The 19,216-nt window shown below is 53.0% G+C and overlaps 1 protein-coding gene across 2 annotated transcripts in view; it reads right to left on the reverse strand.

Annotated features, from left to right (window-relative positions):
- Positions 1 to 5,499: 5,499 nt before the first annotated feature.
- HNRNPUL1 (heterogeneous nuclear ribonucleoprotein U like 1) overlaps positions 5,500 to 19,216 on the reverse strand; it is a 32,367-nt gene continuing 18,650 nt past the window's right edge. Inside the window, exons 11-15 of one of the 2 annotated variants that reach the window (XM_027845899.1) lie at positions 13,111 to 13,279; positions 11,985 to 12,308; positions 8,148 to 8,422; positions 6,845 to 7,039; positions 5,500 to 6,385 (exon numbers count right to left, since the gene is read on the reverse strand). In XM_027845899.1, the coding sequence (XP_027701700.1) occupies positions 6,275 to 6,385; positions 6,845 to 7,039; positions 8,148 to 8,422; positions 11,985 to 12,308; positions 13,111 to 13,279 (1,074 nt within the window). In that variant the 3' untranslated portion in view covers positions 5,500 to 6,274. The remainder of the gene's footprint in view (positions 6,386 to 6,844; positions 7,040 to 8,147; positions 8,423 to 11,984; positions 12,309 to 13,110; positions 13,280 to 19,216) is intronic. The other variant, XM_027845900.1, reaches the window with a different exon arrangement.

The raw sequence follows: 19,216 nt of genomic DNA on the forward strand, positions 1-19,216 counted from the left end.
CGGCCCCGAACTCGAGCTCGGGGGCTGCTGCGGCTGCTGCTGGGAATGGGAGTGAGCGCGCCCACTGGGCGGGGCTGCCCTCACCTGGGCACCGCCCCCGGCATCCCCCACCTGGGCACCGCCTCCCTCTCCTCCCCCTGTACCCACCCCTGGGGGCCGCCCCCCCCGGTACCGCCCCCTACCTAGGCACCTCTCCCCCGGCCTGCCCTCCGCGCGTTCACGCTCTCTAGACTTGGGGGGCAAAGGGGCCTCATTTCACAGACTAAGGCGGGGGAGGGGGGCTGCGGCTAAGACGCGAACCAACTTGTACAAAACCAAGAGCTCTGAGGGAAAGCTGGGATTCGAATCCAGCTCCTTCTTATCGCAAACCCATTCCCTCTCTCCACTGCCCCGCCCTTCGTGAGGGCACAAAAAACCCGGGGCAGGAACCTGCCAGGTACAGCAACGGAGGGGGACTCATCTGCGCAGGCGCCACCAACGCGGGGCAGGTGTGCCCGTGTGCGCAGGCGCCAGCGCGGACCCCGGCTTGTCCATGTGCGCAAGCGCCACCAGCGCAGGGGGGACCGGGCTCGAACAAAGCGCCAAGGAAGGCGGGGATAGGGAAGATCCCGGAGCGCAGCTTTTGTCTCGCGTGGCTTTTCAATAAGCGCCTACGGATAGAGGGGGAGAGGCTCCGGGGGCAGGGGAGATGCCGTTTCTGGTGGTGCAGCCGCGCTTCGTACCCTACCCCCTCCACCACCCGGTCCGGTTCTCACCTGCTAGGGGACCCTGAACTGCTTCCGTCTCCATCCTGAGTCCTCTCGGTCGCTATCCGGGCTCTCAGAGCCCGCTTCCGGCGCTCCCGGGTGCGACGCTCAAACTGTCCCTGCCTCCGTCTGCGCTGCCGGCCCTTGGTTCCGCGCAGTGCCCGCCCCAAGGCAGTGACCTCAGTGGAACCGACTGGGGCGAAAGGGAGCCAGCCTCTCTGTCCGCAAGGAACTTGCACTCAACTGAAGGGCGGACTTAATAAAACGAGCCTTTAAGGATGCTACCAATTGATGCCGCTAGGCGGCGCAGTCCTGCAGTCAGGAGTTCAAATTAATCTCAGAAATTTACCACCCTGAGCAAATCCCGGTTTTCTCATCTGTAAAATGGGCATAACAGTAGCACCTACTTCCCAGGGCTGTCGTGAGCATCGAATGAGCTACTTGTAAAGCACTTCTGCGACCCGTGGGGCACTATGTAAATTATAATTATTATTAATTATTCAGGCCAGGCAGACAAGGATAAAGGGGTGGGGAATGAAACGGTGACTTCGGAGAAGCGCTAGGAGCCCCTTCTGAATGGAGCAGACTGGGTGTTAAGTGGAATGTGAATTAAGTGTGGGCAGAAAAGCTGGAGCCAAGCTCTGCCAAGCTGAGGAATTCGCATTTTAAAATCCTAGAGGCAATAGGGAAACCACTGAACTCTTGAGATGTGGTCAGACCCGTGCTTTAGAGAGACGTTTTGGCAGTTGTGCAGAAGCAGGGAAACCAAGGTGATTGCCCTGGCACAGATCCCTTTATCCCAAGTGATGAAGGCCTGATCTAGGTCAGTAGCCCCGTGAGTAGACGGGATGCGAAATGCTGCGGAGGTGGGACTGACAAGGCTGGTAAGGGGATGTGGGAGGGGGAGGGAAGTCAAGGCTGGGAAGCTGAGTGGGCTTGTTTTGGTCATCAAGAATTCCCGATGTCTAAGAGACAAGCTGAAGTGTTCAGGAGGCAGCTGGAGAGAGAGATCAGGTCTCAATATTATAGCTTTGGGAATCATCTGCATAGGGGATGGAGGGTTTAAAAAAACTGTACAACTGATTTTAAGTTTTTTTTTTTTAACATTGCCTAAATTTCCCCCTTGCTAATTCCTAATAACAGAATCTTTTAAAGAGTTACGGAAGAAAATCCAACAAACCAATCAATACATGAAAAAAAAAAAGACGACACCCATAGACTTCCCCTCCCACTCTGTCAAGGAGTGGGCATCCCACGTGAAAGATTTACCCCACGAGATATGATGGTGTCACTAGAAAGAGTCCAAGATACCCCAGTGCCTGGCACATCATAAGCACTATATAAATACTAGCTATGATTAGGGTACAGGGACGTGGATGATGATTTAGCAATGCAGACCAAGGACTGGTCACACCTAGAGGAGAATGTGGAGAGGTATCATGAAAGCAAAGGAAGGAGAGCATCCAGGAACAGGAGGTGGTTGTGTCAAAATTTGAGGAAAGATTAAGAATTCATTGAACATTGTGCTAGCTACTAGAAATAGAGAGACAAGCAAGATGTAAGACTGAGAAAAGGCCACCAGATTTAGAAATTATGAAATCAAGCTGAACTTGGAGAGGCTTCAGACCAATGATGGGGCCAGAAGCCAGATTGCTAGGAGTTAAGAAGTGTGAAAGGTGGGGTTGTGGAGAGTGTACAAGGCTTTTCCTAAAAGTTCTGCTGTGAAATAGAGGAGAGATAAAGGAGGGATGATAGGGTCAAGTGAAGAATGGAGGAGACCTGAGAACGTAGCCAGCCGGGGAAGAAGCCCACAGATAAGGGGACTGGAGAGGCAAACAAACACAACAGACAGAAGATGGCATCAAGGCTTGGCTTTGGCAGGAAGACAGACCACCTCTTTCCCAGGGCCTGAAGCAGAGGAGAGAACGGGGCAGTTTTGAAGTGGATAATGGAGAGCACAGAGAGGAGGAGGGAGGAAGGACAGAAAGGAGGAGGGAGTGGACAGTTGAGTGGAATTCTAGGACATGAGGGAACATTGTTATTACCGAGTAGCAATGAGGGCCCTATTGAGATCACTTGAGAGCAGACCCAGGATAGAGCTCCTAGGGAGGTTCAGCAGTGTTGCCTGTTTCTCAGGCAAGAGCTCCTCCATCTCTGGGCCCGTTTCCTCAGCTACAAAATGAGAGGTGTTAAACTCTGGGACTTTTAAGGCCCCTTTCAGATCTGAACCGTATTAGCCCACGAACCTCTCATTTTCAGATGGGGGTAGAGACCTAGTGACCTGTCCCAATTCCAATAGGAAAGAAAGGCCCAGTTTTTATTGTCCAGTTACATGAACATTCCTTTTGGAGTCAGATGACCTTGGCTGAAATCCTGTTACTTTGGTTAGGTCTCAGCTTCCTTCTCTGGCCCCAACGTGCCTTGTAGCTCTTTGCCTTAATCCATCGGAAAAGGAAATGGCAAAGCACTCCAGGATCCTTGCCAATAAAACCCCATGGTCCAGGAGGTCACAAAGAGTTGGACATAACTGAACAACTGGGGAGTCTACTGGACATGCAGGCCAGTGAGTTAGCAGTGAAATGGTAGTTAAAAAGCTGGCTTACCAGGAGGCTGCAATGAGAGGCCTAGTGTTCACCTGGCCTTTGGGCTCATTAGCTCCCATCTGGAGCTTGAACACTTGGTATTTCTGAGCCTCTCAGCTTTGGCACTGACTCAGTATAGCCCCACTCTGGAATGGGCCCAGTTCTGGGTATTTTTACTTAAGCCATTGACAAACAGGAGGGCGTGTGGTGAGGAGACTGGGGAATTACACTGATGATCAGTGGAAGGAACTGAGGACTTGTGGCCTGGAGACTTAGGGGAGCCCTCAGAGCTGTCATGAGAAAGAAGAGTCAGAAGAACCCAAGCAGAAAGTGTACAGTTTTCTAAGCTGGTGTGTGGCCCACGGGGATCCGCTTCCATTTGCTCTGGACAGCTGTGACCCGGTCGGCTGTGCTGCCGGGCTGCAGGCTCCATTCCTGTATTGCCCTCCCACCACCATTCGGTCTCAGCGAGTCTGTTTTCTCACGTCTAAGCTTGCCTAAGGGGACCTTCTGCTTCCCTCCAGACAATCACTCCTTACAAGGCTGTGCTCCTCAAACAGACTTGTAGAGACAGCTTAGTCTAGTGAAAGGGAAATTGGAGGGCCTCCGTGGGAATCCCAGATCCTAGCCTGGGGAGGGACAGTGAGGAGGAGCTCTCCTGTGGTCCTAGAGATGACAGTCCTCCCTGTCTACTCCCTGGGGAGAGGCCTCACAGAGGGGTGGTAGCCCATGCAGGACAAGCATAATGAGGGGAGGGAGAAGAGGGTGGCCACCCACTTTTCAGGCCTCCATGTCTTCACGCCACAGAGCCAGTTTCTCCCTCTGCAAAGTGGGTATGCAATTTGCACCACCTTCATCCTCAGGAAGGCAGTGTCCATCTTAAGGCTGCATCTCTGCTGGGATGTTCATGGGGAAGAGGGCAAAGGAGAAGAAAGCCAGCAGGGGGAGCTATAGGTCAGTCCCCGGCTAGACTACATGTCAGGAAAAGGCACAAGCCTCGCCCTCTTTGTGGTGAGCATCCCAATAGCTGGGCTTCTGATTCATCCTTAATCCAAGGGGAGGGACAGGGGTGCACACGATTCCTCCTCAGTCTCACATCACTCATAGCCTATCTCCATGCCGTTCCCCTCACATCTCAAGCTAGGCACATTCAAAACAAAACTCACTGGCTCCCCTCCCCAAACTTGTCCCTTTTTGTTGAGGGTACTACCATCCTTCCAGATACACCCTGAGTCAATCCTCCCTTCCTTTTTCTTGCATCCAATGGCTCCCCATTTACATCACTACCACCCTCATCCTGGCCCTCCTCACCCCTTCCTTCTTCCCACTGTAATCCACCCTTCCCCCACCCCAGCTACCAAGTCGCAGCCCCACCTCGGCTTGGTCCTGAGAGCTGTCCACACAACAGCTGCCAGGTGAGGCCCATCTCGCCGTGCCACTCGACGGGATTTGGGGGCTGCACAAAGGCTTTCCAGGGTGAGCTGTGTGGGACATGTTTGGATGAGCCCTCTGACCCCTGCCATGTTGTGACCCTGGGGGTGCGGTCACTTCACCTTGAGGTTCAGTGGGGTTAACACATACAGCCCTTGCTTCCCCAGGTCCTCTTGGGGATCAGGGACCCCAGGGCCCTTGGGTCTCAGTCTCACCACCACCAGCCTGTGTCCGGAGCACACCAGCTTCTCTTTCCCTCGCTCATTTCGCCCCTCCCCAGAGGGGAGGTCTGGCTCCTTCGGAGGCCTCTCCCCCTTGTGGTCTCCTTGGAGAAAGGGCAGCTGGGAGACGGTCTCTGACCCCTGTGGTCCTCTCTGCCGGTGATGCTGCCTTTGTGCCAGAGGCCTGGACGTGACCTGCACAGCCTGGGGCAAGTCACAGAACCTGCCTATGTCTGGTTCTCTCCTTTATCTATGAGAGCTCGGTCTTCCGCACAGGCCTCCGCACACATTAGGGGCTTGAAAACTTGGCTGATTTGGGATATAGATGAAGAAAACAAGAAAGAAGCCCCAAGGGCAATGGGCTGGGGGAACCACACGAAGGTGGCAGCCACACTGTTTCCTGAGAACTGATGCTCTGCCTGTGGAGTGTGACCCTGGGTCTGGGCCTTCTCCAAAGGCCTCCCCATCCCCACCCCTTGCCGCTCGCGCTCCCTCCCTCCCCAAGAGACCACCAGCACGTCTAGAATAAAAGTTTTAAAGTTCAATAGTCACTCTCTCCAAATACAAAAAGCAGTTACAATTCAACTCAACACAGAAGCGTGTGTGCAAAGTTACGGGAACTTAGACATTGTATAAAAAGTTAGGTTAAAGATGATTTTGTGGTTTCATTTCCCAAGTGGATGCGTGCTCTTCCTCAGTCACCTGAACTCAGCAAAGAAATTGTTACCTTGATGAAATATTAACAGCCGTCCCACAGTAAAAACTGACATATATTCTAAAAATTAAAAAACAGCATAATTACCATAAAACATCTGGCTTGCCTCTTCCTCCCTCCATCTTTTTTCTTTTTTGTTTTTGTTTTTTTCTGCAATGTCTCAGACAATAATACATCTCCAGCAGGGGTTGGTTTCAAGAAGGTCTGGAAAGCTGAAGGGGAGAAGGAGAAATCCAGGGCGGCAGTCATGGCCACCCCGGGCTCTCCTTTGGCCCCTGAGGCCTCTGAGTGGGGAAGGAGCAGGGGCAGGCAGCACAGGGCTGGTGTTTCAAAAAGAAAAAAAGAATAAAAAGCAAAGGGGTTTTTTTTTTTGTTTTTTTTTGCTGCATTGAGGAACTGGAAGAAGCGTGGGAGAGGACGGAGAAATCACGCGCCTTCTCAACGGGAGGATGGGCAAGAAAGGCAGGAGCTGAGGACGGATGGACAGACGGACAGACGGACGGACACGGCCAGGCCAGGCGGCAGCTGCCCTTCGGCCCAGGTGGGAGGGTGTGGTCTCTGCCTGCGGGGCAGCCCCAGCTACTGCGTACTCGAGCCCCCCTGTGTGTTCCCCGAATAGCTCCCGTAGTCATAGTTGCCGTAGTACGGTGACCACTGGCCCTGGTAGTACTGGTTCCATTGCTGGGCGTACTGCAGATGGGGGGGGGGGGGGGAGAGGAGAGAACATGAGGCTTCAGCACCTGGGGTAGGGGCGGCCCACCTCCAGTGCTCAGAGGCCGCGTGGCCAGAAAACTCCCTGGATCTCATTCATTCACGCATGCACACAATCAACACTTAAAGGGCCTGTGTTTTGTTGGGCTACAGCCTCTGCTCCTCTGTGTCAGGAAAGGACGAGGACAGCAGCGCAGGGAGGTTCAGAGAGGACCAGACTGTGAGCTCACCGCCCCAGTGCTCTCCCTCTGGCCAAGTTCTCTGAGGCATAGACCACATGAGGCGTCACACACACATGCACTCACACACATTCACAACACACACAGATGCATGCACACATGCGTACATAGACAGGCATTCACATGTGCGCACGCGCACACACACACACACACGCCCATGCACTTACACACTCTCTCCCCCACCTTTCCCAGGGCATACCTGCTGATACTGGTTATAGTTCTGTTGATTGTAGGTCTGTCCGGTAGGGGGTGGCGGAGGGGTGGTGTAGGGTGGGGTGTAGGCCGTATAGCTCCCATAGTTGTAGGTGGGAGGGGGTGGCGGCGGAGGAGGTGGAGGCGCGGTGTAAGCTGGCTGGGTGTACCCTCCCTGATTATAGGTTGGGGTATATGTTTGCTGCAAAGGAAAACAGAGTGATTTGTAGATAGGCCCAGGAGAGCCAAGGCTGGTTTGATGGACCCAAAGGCTTTCGCCTCTTCCTGGGACGTTGTCAGACCTGGGTTTGAGGCCTAGCGAGGCCCGAGGCTACAGACCACAGAGGATCTTCTGGCCAGTTCAGAATCGGCGATCATCACAACACCTGGAGGCAGTGGGCACAAGGTGGCCCATTCTTTTGGACGGTGGCACCAGGTGTCCCCCACCCTGCTAAGCATGTGACCAAGGGAGGTCAGAAGCCTGAGGTACGCACCCAAGTTTCGCTCCTTGGACAACTTGGGCAAGTGACCCAACCCTAGGTACCAGGTGCCTCATCTGTGAAATGGAAGACGGGACAAAAAGACCACTAAGGCCCCCTATCAAGTTAGCTCTAAGATGGGGTGCTGAGGCTGCCGCCTGTCCAGCAGGAAACATGTCCACAAGCAGGTCCCAGGGGTTGAGCTCAATTTCCTCAATGGCAACTGGGGAATAAGGGATGTGGGTACCCCAAAGCAGACCACACCACGGGCCTCCTGCCCACAGTGAGAAGGAACAAGGTTTGAGATAGGAGAGTCTTTTTTTTTTAAAAGGCATTTGGGGTTAAGTGACTCGCCCAGGGTCACGCAGCTAGTAAGTGTCAGGTGTTTGGTCTGAGGCCGGATCTGAACTTGGGTCCTCCTGACTCCAGGGCTGGTGCTCTACCCACTTTGCCACCTAGCTGGGCCGTTTTTATCTTTTTAAAATATTGAGAAAGCTGTATTTCAAGATAACTTTCTTTGCAATCCTATGTACCGTACCAGGCTTCACCAGACTGGCTGCCCAAGGGATCCGAGACACCCCAAAAGGTCAAGAGCCCCTGCTCCAATCCAGTCCCTTCACCGAGGGCACTGGCCGGTCTGCGTTCAAACAAGGGAGAAAGGACACCACAAAGAGTAAACGGCCGGGTCTCTGGGCCACCCCGGGCGTCCACTCTAAATCCTGGCTTCTCCAGAGCCTCGGCTCTTATCATCACTAACCACCGACCTGACTGCCGCCGTGACAAGAGCTCCGAGTGAGCCCCCGGACCCCAGCGCCCTGGGGCGCGCCTCACCTGGGGGGGGCTGTAGCTGCTGACCGGAGGGTTGCTGCTGCCACTGCCGGCCCCCGAGGTGGGGATGCTGCTGCTTTTGTAGCTGGTGCCGCTGGCGCTGCTGCCGCTGCTGCTGGGGGGCTGGCTCCTGGCGGGGGGGTAGGGGTTCTGTGGCTGAGGGGTTCGAGCGTAGCCACCTCGGCCACTGGAGCCGTTGTCCCGGTTAGCACTGCCCCAGCGGTTCTGAGTGTAGCCCCCGCCACTGTTGTTGCTTCCACCCCCACCTCGGTTGAAACCTGGAACCAGCAAAAGGTCATGTGGTCAGGTGGCCCCTCACTTCACTCAGGGCCTACCGAGCAAAGAGAAGTGTTTGGGGGGCAATACTAGGTTTAGTGCAGCCACAGAGTGGCAGGAAAAGCCCCGAGCAGAACTGGGCGCCAGCCCCAGGGCACCCGGGGCCTCGCCTGTAACGTGGGGGGAGCCATCAGGAGTTCTCAGGCCCTGACCGATAAACCCCTCGAGGTGGAACAGAGTAAGACTCGGTCACTGCCCCCATTCATTCATCAGACAAGCACTGTAAGTGCCTTAAGTGTGCCTGAGGGTTGGGTATCGTAACTGTTGTCGTTCAATCATCTCAGTCACGGCTGACTCTCTGGGACCCCATTTGGGGTCTTCTTGGCATAGACACCAGATCGATTTGCCATTTCCTTCTCCGGCTCATTTAACAAATGAGAAAACTGAGGCAAACAGGGTGAAGTGACTTGCTCAAGGTCACACAGCTAGTACATGTCTGAGGTGGGATTTGAACTCAGATCTTCCCGACTCAGTTCCCAGATCATCCAGCATAACCACCTCATTCTATGGGCAAAGAACCCTGAGTCCAGAAGGGCTGAGGGATTGTCACAAAGGTGGAAGACAGGGCAGAGCAGAGTCCAAATCGACTGCAGAAGACGCTGCTATCCTGGCTACGTGGGAGTCTTTAAAATGTGAAGCAGAAGCAAAGATAACTAAGCAGCGAAGCCTCAAGACCAGAGCGGCCGTCCTTGGAGAGCAACGGCACTGACCACCACCACGTGGTGCCTGACAAGTGCTCTCTGTGCCCCACGACTCGGCTCTGGAGCTGAAGGGCCGTCATTCTCCCCATTCTACAGCCGAGGAAACAGAGGCAGACGAGTTTGAGTGACTGGCCCGGGGCCACGTGTCTGAGGCTGGACCTGAACTTGGGTCTTTCTGACTTCAAGCACTGCAGGGGACTCAGGAAGAGCTCAATTTAAATCTGACCCCAGACACTTCCCAGCTGTGTGAACCTGGGCATGCCATTTAATTTGCCTGCCTTAGTTTCCTCATCTGTAAACTAAAGACAACAGTACCCCCCTCACAGGGTTTTAATGAGACACAGAAGCGTGAGCCGTTATCAGTGCCAGGACCACTGGTGCCTGACACAAAAGACACCCGACAGGCCTCAGAAACGCTACGTTGGAGACAAGATCAAAGAGAATGACCAGAAGCCAAGGAAGAACAGGACAGAAAGCTGCTGCTTTCAGGGACACCTGGGAGATCTGAAACCAGTCCCGGAGCTGGGCAACTCCACAGCTGAGGAGGAATAGTAAAGGCCTTGCAAACTAGAAGCCAGGGAGCTGGACTTTAGGTGGCACAACGGAAGAACAGTCAGGAATCCCAAGTTCAAATCCAGCCACTGACCAGCTGTGTGACCCTGGGCAAGTCATTCATCTCTATCTGCCTCGGTTTCCTCAGCTGTAAATGGAGATCATATCGGTAAAGGTCTTGTGCTGGCTGCTGCTATTCACACCTGGCCAAATGCGAGCTCGGATCCAGCACCCCCAGCTCAACGTGATGAGATTCATGAGGCAGCAGCCACACCATCCCAGAGATGGGCCTCTTCAACAGGCTTGCTCTTGGCTTCCTGTAACTGGCAAGCTGGTGCAGGTGTAGGCACCCCCCGACCTTGGATCCCGTCTGGGGAAGCAGCTAATCATCCTCGGTTTCTGAAAACACTGCCTCCCCTGATCCAGGCTCTGGCCTGGAGTTTTGGCTGGGGCTCGTCTTTTCCTGGAAACGTGGTCATGCCTACAAGGACCCTCGGGTGGTTGGAGAACGGGGCACACAAACCTTTTGTACTCTCTGTTCACAGGAATGATTTATGAATTATTAATAAGCCATGGTAGTTAGCTTTTTAAGGATAATCCTGGACCTGAGGAACGGCTTGTGAGCATTTTTTTTTTTTGGTTAGGCAATTGGGGTTAAGTCACACAGCTAGTGAGTGTTATGTGTCTGAGGCCACATTTGAACTCAGGTCCTCTTGACTTCTGGGCCGGTGCTGTATCCACTGTGCTACCTAGCTGCCCCTTGTAAGCATTTTGAAAGTGAGGGGAGGGACACTTGGAAGTCACCATGGCTTTATAAAGAAAGGGTTGTGTCAGACAAGACTCACCTCCATTTTTTGGGAGGTTTACTAGATTGGTAAATCAGGGGAAGGCCAGAGACTCTAGCGTTTGACAAAGTGTCCCAGGTTTGGGCATATTCTTGTGGAGAATGAGGGAGATCTAGACTGGGTGATAGCACAGGCAGGGGCTTAAGAAGTGGCTGAATGAGCAAACCCAGACTGTCATTAATGGTGACATGTCATTATTTGTCAAAGTCTCTAGTGCCGGGTCCCAAGGATCTACTGTTGGCCCGCTAGTACTGTTTTTTCAATTTTTTGGATGACAGCCACAAGAGCACAGACTGAGAGAGCTGGAAGGGACCTCGCTAATGACACGTGGTACTTAGTAAATATGCAGATAACAATCGCTAACATAGAATAAGATATATCCATGTGCTTGAAGGATGGACTGAACGCACAAAATGGAAATTTAATAGGGAAAATTTTGTACTTATGTCATGGCCTTCACTTGTATTTCAAAAAACTAGCTTCACAAAGGGCTTGGAAAGGGTCCAGATGGACCCTGCCCTGGTCATGTGTCTCACATTCTGGCAGGAGCCACGCGTGGTGGGTGACTTGGGACAACCAGACATCTCAGTGTCAGGCGAAGGAAGGAAAAGAAGAGTTTTGAGTCGGATTTGTTCTGCTCAGGCCCACGGGGCAGCCTTAGCTCCAAGTTGCTACGGTCCCACTGAGGCAGCTTCACAGTCTGTGACTAGAACAGGCTAAGGTTTACCAACATGCTTTTCCTCCAGCTCAAGCACTAAGGATTCCATTTTACAGATGAAAAAACCGAGAGGAAGGACTTGCCTAGAGTAGTACAGTGACGCTGTGAGCCAGGGCTCCTGACTCTAAGACCCAATGTTTCTGTGACCAGACACTGAAGCTTTTCCATGTTCACTTCTGCCAAAGAGGACCGGACCTGGGCCCTTAATGACAGAGGCAACTCCCAGCTAAGGAAACCCTCCCCAGGCAGAACAGCCTCTCCTCTGCCACCGAGCACACGATGGCAGTGATCTGGAACACTGAGAAGTGACTCACCCAGGGTCACACAGCAGTGTGCCAGGAGTGGGATTTGAACCCAGGTCTTCCTCGCCCTAACCTGCCTCTCATCTCCACATTTATGTCACAAATTTCACGTGTATGTTTTGCTTTCCCAAACAGACCAACTCTTCCCCACTTCCGGTTACCACTGGAGAGATCAGACGATGATCAGTCTTGGAAGCTAGGTCAGGGATGGGAACACACGCTAACATGCCTTTCAGAAGGGATCCCCTGTTGGCTGGGTCGGGGAAAAGGGCACCCCAGTTACCATCAGAGGAAAAGACAAGATGACCCCATAAAGTCCCGAGGCAATCACCCAGCCACGCTGACCTGGGAACAGAGGGAAGGAAAGGAAGGGAGGACTGTGTTACCTCCTCGGTAGCTGCCGCCGCCACCGCCGCCACCGCCACCACCGCCGCCGCCACTGCTGCCCCCTCGGTTCTGGAAGCCCCCCCGATTGCCCCCAGGCGGTCCTCGGTTGTCATATCGCTGGAAGCCGCCCCCAGTGCCCCCCCGGCCCCGGAAGCCTCCCGAGTTGCTGCCCCCACGACTGTCGAAGCGTTTCTCTGGAGGAGGTCCGGCCTTCCTGCCCTCTTCGTTGTACTGTCGCACCAGCTTGTCAGCCTCCTCCCGCTGGAGTTCGATGAAAAGGACTTCATCCAGAAAGTCCCCGACGTTGGGCAGTGTGAAGTTGGCTTCGGGGTGTGCCCGGGAGGGGAGAAGAAGAAAGGAGACACGGTCAGCTACTTCCAGGGCCCGAGAAACGAGCTCACCTTGGAGGCAAGAGCCAGACCTCTGCCTGCCCCCAGAGAGAACTGGAAGGTAAATGCATCTGGGGGCAATGAGCAGAGAATGAAGGTCGTTCAAGAAGATGACCGACGTATGGACCGTAGCCCCTCTATGTCCACGTCCCTCTTGTGCTTACAACAGTCCCTGATGCCCCCGGCAGGACTCTCCTGGGGCAGCCCTTCGGTGATGCTCTGCTAATACCACCTTGCATGGGAGGGGCAGGGGCTCTCAGTCTTTCCAAAACACTTCTTGCCATCGAATTTCAATTTCACAACAGCTCCAAGGGGGACAGATAAGGTAAGGTGTTCCCAGTTTACAGTTAAGGGAAAGGGGGAAGGACATTTCCCAAGAGGTGCCGGATCTCACGTAGTCAGACAGTTCATTAAGTGAAAGGCCAGGGGACATTTGTCCCCTGACTCTCAGGCTGGTGCTCTTCCTACCATTTCACACTGACCATTGTAACTATCAGTAGGCACGGGGTCGGGGGAAGGAAGGGAAGATAAGATGGCCAGGGGAAAGACACCTCTTTTTCCTCTTGGCTGTTAATGAGTCTATGGAATATCCTCACTAAAGGCTGGAGGCAACCATGGGGAGGAGCGGCAGAAAGAAATGCAAAGAGAAAACTAGCAAGGCAGAGGAAGAGATGCCCCCTCCCCAACACCTTGGGCTAGGACTGGGCTGGCTGCTCCCCCCCTCCCAATTTCCTACCTTTCATTTCTAACACAGCGTGATCAGGCACATCCTTCCCCTCTTCATCTGTGCGTCTTATCGTTCGATCTTTCAGGTCTTCGTCCGTGGGACAAATGACAATAGCCTTGCGTTGGAAACCTTCAAAAGGACGCATTTTTCGTCTCTGGGCTGATCCATAAACATTTGTCTAGTGATAAGTGACAGAGAGGCAAATGATTGTTTGTTGTATGTTCTTTAGTTTGGGAGTCAATGAAGACACTCCAGTAGTACAGCATCACGGAGCCAGAGCCGGAAGGCCCTGAAGCCATGTCGTTAGACATATTTTACCGATGAAGAAACTGAGGTCCAGGGTGGCTCAACTCTGAAGGCAGAGCCCTGGACAGTTCTTTAGGTGACCAGAGCCTGACTGACTTCTAGGACCCTTGTGCTTCACGGGGGGGGGGTCCTTGCTCCCGGACACCGAGATCTCGGAGCGATCCATGTCTCTAGGACCCTCCATGCCCCCCCCAAAACCCAGCCACCCTGTCATGCTGGGCTGAGGGGCAGCCAGGGAACACACAAAAGCAGCAGCTACAGGGGACAGATACTCAGGGAGTTGGTGAGAGGCGAGGGGAGATTCACTCTGGGGAAGAGTGGGTCAGAGCGCTCTCTAGCAAGCTGCAAACCAGAAACATTCATTAAGTACCTACTCTAATGCCAGGGTCCAGGCTAGGTGCTGGGGACACAAAAGCTCAAACACCACAAGCCCTGCCTTCTAAGAGTTTCTACTCTACCAGAAGTGATCTAGGTTGAAGGGGGATGAAATCTGAGAAACCCACCTCCTTCCTGTCAGCCGACACAAAAATACATCACCAAGCCTGCCCTTGAACTGGAGAAGGGGGCTCTGATGAGTATCAGACAACCAGAGCTGTCTGGAAACAGATGTCCCCTTCTGTGTGTTTAGATGTACCCCCCAAACGTACTACTATCCTCCACAGGAAGCCCTTCCTTTAGGGACGAAGAGAGATCTAATGGGGTAGAATGAGCATGGACAAAACAGTTCCCTCTAAGAGGCCCTGGTGGGGTCAGCTAGCCTGTGCCGGAGCACCCCGTGTACCTCACCACCTGGGGCACGTGTCTAGCCGTGTGAATGGAGAGCTTCCACTTTGAAAGATGAATAGTTGGCACTACTTCACATCAGGCTTTGGGAGGAAAGCCCTTGGCAAAACATAAGGCACTAAAGGTACCAGAGCTTTTAGGAGGTAAAGGGCCCATAATGCTCTGCTTTTCTGGATGGGAGGTCACTGGCCAGAGCAGGTGGCCATGGAAGGAATTTGGCTTCAGGAGCCTGCCACTGACATAGCAGTTTTGGTGCTCACCTGTAAGCTCTGGCACCGAGCCATCGTGCTAAGAGGCCAGGCCAACGGGTAAAGCCAGGAAGGGGACTTGGGTCCTGGCTCCCTGGGCAACGCCCTTCTTTCTGGGCCTATTTCCTCTTCTGAAATGTAGGGAGTTTGCTCCTGGCTGAGTCATCTTGGGTTTTATCCTCTGTGAGGAAGGTAAAGCACCAAGAATTCCACTTCCTGATGGCTACAGCCCACGAGGGGGCTCTGATTGAGTAGGGGTGGGAGGAGAAAGGTGGTGGAATAGCCATGGTCCTCAGCTCACCAGGATCAGCCCGAGGGTAACCTCTCCAAAGTGCCCCATCCCCTATCTCCCTAACTAAAGGCACTTTTTCCCCTCAATCCAACAAGGAAGCAGTCTTTTGGCAGAGCAGCAGGCCACTGACCATCTCTGCTTGTCACCTTGGCACACAGTCTACTGGTCACAGGACAGCTTTTTTGTACTCCTAATTACAAAGAAGGTCTATTATTCTCTCTAGCCCTCTGAGGTACAGAGAGATCTTCGATAAGTAGAAGTTTAGGGCTGTGACACAATGCCACGCACCGACAGGCATGAGAGGTAACCAGTAAACAGCTCCTGCCTTCACCATCTGGAAGATGGGTTCCAATTCTTCCCCACCTTGTTTGTGTCTCACTTTGGGGATCAAGGAATTCTTTCTAAAGGAACTTTCCTTACATCTTTAAAAGGCACTGGTGTCAGATCTGGATAAACTTAGGGTCCAGTTCTAGCTGGACTGTCTCAGAACACCTCAGATGTTTTCCTCTGGGAAGGGACATGCAATGGCCTGAGGCCCCTGTGGTCTTTGTGGAAAAGTTTTGGGGGGTGGGTGGTTCTTAGGGTTGTTGGATTGGGCAGCGGTCTTTCTGCTTTCAGACCGATGAAGCTGGGGTAGAAGACCACACACTCCCCAATGTGTGGTTAGAATCCCCTGTGGAGTGAAGCAGGCCATTTACTGATGAAGATCGAGACAGGCCAAACCTTGTGGTTTGAAAACTGTCCGAGACCGAGGTGCTTCCTAGGGACAATGGTGGCAAATATCAGAAAATTAATCCAATGGCTAAAATCCAGCTGCAAGTGTGGGGCCAAGGCTGTTTTTCTGGCTATTCCTCACTTGGAAAAGGGAAGGAAACGGTTCCAGTTCAGAGGCTGTTGCTACAGCAAACACAGCCTGAGCTCAGGGCCCCTGGGCCAGATGTGGCGCCGCAGCAGTCACCAAGGGACCACCAGGGCTCGCTGCTAGGATACACTACAGCTGCACTGCAGTGCTGGCTCGTCCATTCATAGGAAGCCAGTCCCGCTGACCTTTAGTTTTTCCTATTGCGCCAATCTGTGCCCATCTTAGGTAGATCCCTGCACAAACAAGACACACAGGATGTGACGGATGCTCCCTCCCTGGTAGGTGGGGAGAGTGTGTCAGAGAACACTGCCCCATTAGGTTCCGCTGTGGGTAGCTACAGAACACGGTTATCTAGGAGGCAGAGTAAGGGACCTCGGTGACTTATTCCTTTGGCCTGTTTGGTTCCAGAGGCTGAATAAGGAGGAAATTCTGATCCTGAGTGAGCCAGACTTGGCTTGTGCTCCCCTCCTGGAGGAACCACGTGTGTGGGATGGAAAGCTGGCCTGTGTGGGAATGACACTTTCCTCCAGCAAGCCTGCCAACAGCTGTCAGGAGTTTCCTCCAGGCCATAGCTCTTTCCCAGCCTAGAGTTCCCGATTCAGCTGAAGCAAACACCACAACTGGGCCCCTTTCTTCAAAGTACACACCCTATAGGTATCAAAGCCAGACTTTTGCCTCCTGAGACAGACAAGAAGTTTACGGGTCTCAAAAATTCCTGCTACTACTAATGCCTGGATCAGAGCCTTAGGAGAGGTGGCAGAGAGAAGCGTCATCCTTACAGGTCCTTGGGCTAATGGTGGTCAACGTTTTCTTCCCAGTCTCCACTTTTCCTTCCTGCCACACACAGGCAACAGGGATGGGAAGTCTAGGCTACTGAACAGGAGAGGTGACTACTAATGGAGGGGGTGAGAGTGTGGAGCACCACCACGTTATTTATGTGAAGGACAGTTGTAAGGGGGTTGGGGGCAGAGGGATTAGGGCAGAACGAGCTTGATCTAAGGAAATGCTTCTGCTCTGGGACAGCAGGAGTTAGGAACAATCTACTTTGGAGACGCCTGATCTGGGGATCCTTTAGCAGCAGATGAAGGACTCCTTAATGGTGCAGAACTAGACACCCTCCAGAGGATATGAGGACTGACCAGCTCTTTCAACATCCTGCTGACTCTTGCCAATCTCGGAGGGGCTCCCAGCCCAGCTTTTGGGAAGGACATATACCCCAACGATAGGGGCAGGAAGAAGGGGAGATAGGCAGCTGGGACCCCAAGGCAGAGCAGGTGCTCACAACGATGGAAAGCAGCAGCCACTCTGTTCCCCCTGGCTGCTCTGCTCAAGACCCAAGTCCTAAGACAGTTACTCCTTGGTAGTATCTGCTGGCACTGCTAAGACTCGCTGATGGGGCCCTGGGGATGGAGGGAGAAGCAGAATCTTGAATGTTCTACTCCATCTTGGCTGGCCTGAAAGTTAGTCCCCAACTTGAGGTTTATGTTCGTCTATAAAATGAGGCAATAGGTACAGAAGCTGGGGAGGGTCAGTGGCCCAGGGTTCGAATACTGACTCAACTACCCAAGAGATCTTGACCAAGTCACTTCTCTCACTTTGGGCGTCAAGTTCCTCACTTGTGAATGAAGGTGGCTGGATTAGATTATCTTCCCTTCCAGCTCTACAGATATTTTATTAACATTTAGTACTGCACTTAAATACTTACAAAGCATTTTCTTCACAACACTGGGAGGTAAGCAAGAGATAAGACCCATTTCACAGATGAGGAAACTGAGGTTCGGAGAGGCTGAGAAGCTAGTTCAGGGCACAAGTGGACACTTATAAGTGCCCAGATTCAATTGTGAACCTCTTTGAGCCTCCTCTTCTCACTAACCTTTCAAGACCCTCACCAGACCTATTCTGTATATATTGTAACAAAGTCAAAGGCCAATAATTGGCTGGCCAGCTTAGGAGGAAGCCACCTGGCCTGGGGTAAAACATTTAATCTGCAGGACAGCTCACAGGTCCAGACATCTGAGTGGCCAATAGATCCTGCCCCTTACAAATGGCTGTGGCACTGCCTCTTCAGAGCAACCTGAAGCAAGCCGGAGCTCCCGAGGAAGGGGCTTCTAGGCTGTGGCCTCTCTGGGTAAGCTCAGGGAGCACGGGCAGCTCCCTCTCCTTGTCTGCAGGCCCATGGGCTCCTTACACCATGGCCAAGGCCAAAAGAGAAGCGGGAAAAGCCACAAAGGTGGTCCTGGGTCGAGACTTGCATACCCAGAAACCTAAGCACTGGACTCTTGAAAGCACAGAGGCCAAAGACCACCGGGATGGGGTGGGGGGAGTCTGCGAACTAGGATGGAAAAAATACATCTTTATTCCAATAAAATTGGTTTCCTTTGCAAACCTATGCATTTTATTTTATGCATCTGAAGACATTAATCTGAGGAGTCCACTGGCATTGTGGTGATGCCTAAGGGGGCTACGGCAGATAAAAGGTTAAGAATGCCTGACCTAATCCAACCCAAACAGTTTCATGGAGGAAGACAGGAAGGGCCATAGATGGGTAAATTATTCAAGGTCAAGCAAAGTTGAGATCTGAACCCACACCATTAAGGTCACACACCTATGGGATCTCAGAGGTCAATGAATCCAACCCTTTCATTTTACAGATGAGAAAAAGGAGGTTCAGAAAAGTGAAGGGACTCGTTCAAGGCCACATTGCTAAGAAGGGTCTGAGGCACAATATGAACTCCAGTCCTCAGACCTCAAGTCTTGTCCTCTAGTCACCCCAGCACACACACTCCAAAGGACTCCAGCTTCTGACAGCCAAGAAGTTCTCATCCCACCCCCCACCCCAGTTCCATGCCATCAGGGCTTCTTTCTTTCTTGCTACTGTAAAAGAAGACACTGGCTGCACGGAGAGAATAAGCACACACAGCCCCACTTGGCCTGATGGACTCCCCTGACCTCTCTGTGCCCTAAGTGGGCACTCCACCTACATCCCGTCTGGACAGGGGTCAGAGGTGGGTCTCACTACTGATTTAACCAGCTCCCACCAAGTTGGGTTTACAGATGGAGAAGAAGGAAGCCACGGGTGAGCTCAGTGGTGGTAGGGCGTTCTCTGGGTTTTCTAATGTGGCTGGTCCTCCTTTACTGCTCTAAGCAGTCACGGTCATAAGAGGCCAAGGTGGCAGGTCTTGGTCAGGTGTGTGCATGTGCGTGCGCGCTCGCGCGTGCAGCCGTGGCACTATAAGGGTGCACTACATCGCTGCCATCATTGAGGCATCGCAGCCAAAGCCAAATAGCAACGGACACAAACTAGCTGGCAACCCGATGGGGGCACACACTGGTGTTTCTGAGACCATTCAGACTCTCGTCACAATAGATAAAAGTGAGAATAACTGGCCAACAGTGTAGGTCCTGGGTTCATCTGATGGGCTGGACTCTAACTGGGCTGAGGGACTTCTGCTGGAGCGAGTTCCCGAGGTACTCAACAGTTCCTCTGGCCCAGGCAGACTGCCCAAGTGACCCCAGCTCACCAGCCCCTATCTTCAAGGCCCGAGAAGCTGAGAGCAGTGACCGCTCCACTCATCTGGGCTTGGATGTACTACATGTCCCAAAAACTGTTTTCTACTAGTGACT

The sequence above is a fragment of the Vombatus ursinus genome, unplaced genomic scaffold (genome assembly GCF_900497805.2).
Source record: "Vombatus ursinus unplaced genomic scaffold, bare-nosed wombat genome assembly UNPS02015030.1, whole genome shotgun sequence".
Classification (NCBI taxonomy): domain Eukaryota; kingdom Metazoa; phylum Chordata; class Mammalia; order Diprotodontia; family Vombatidae; genus Vombatus; species Vombatus ursinus.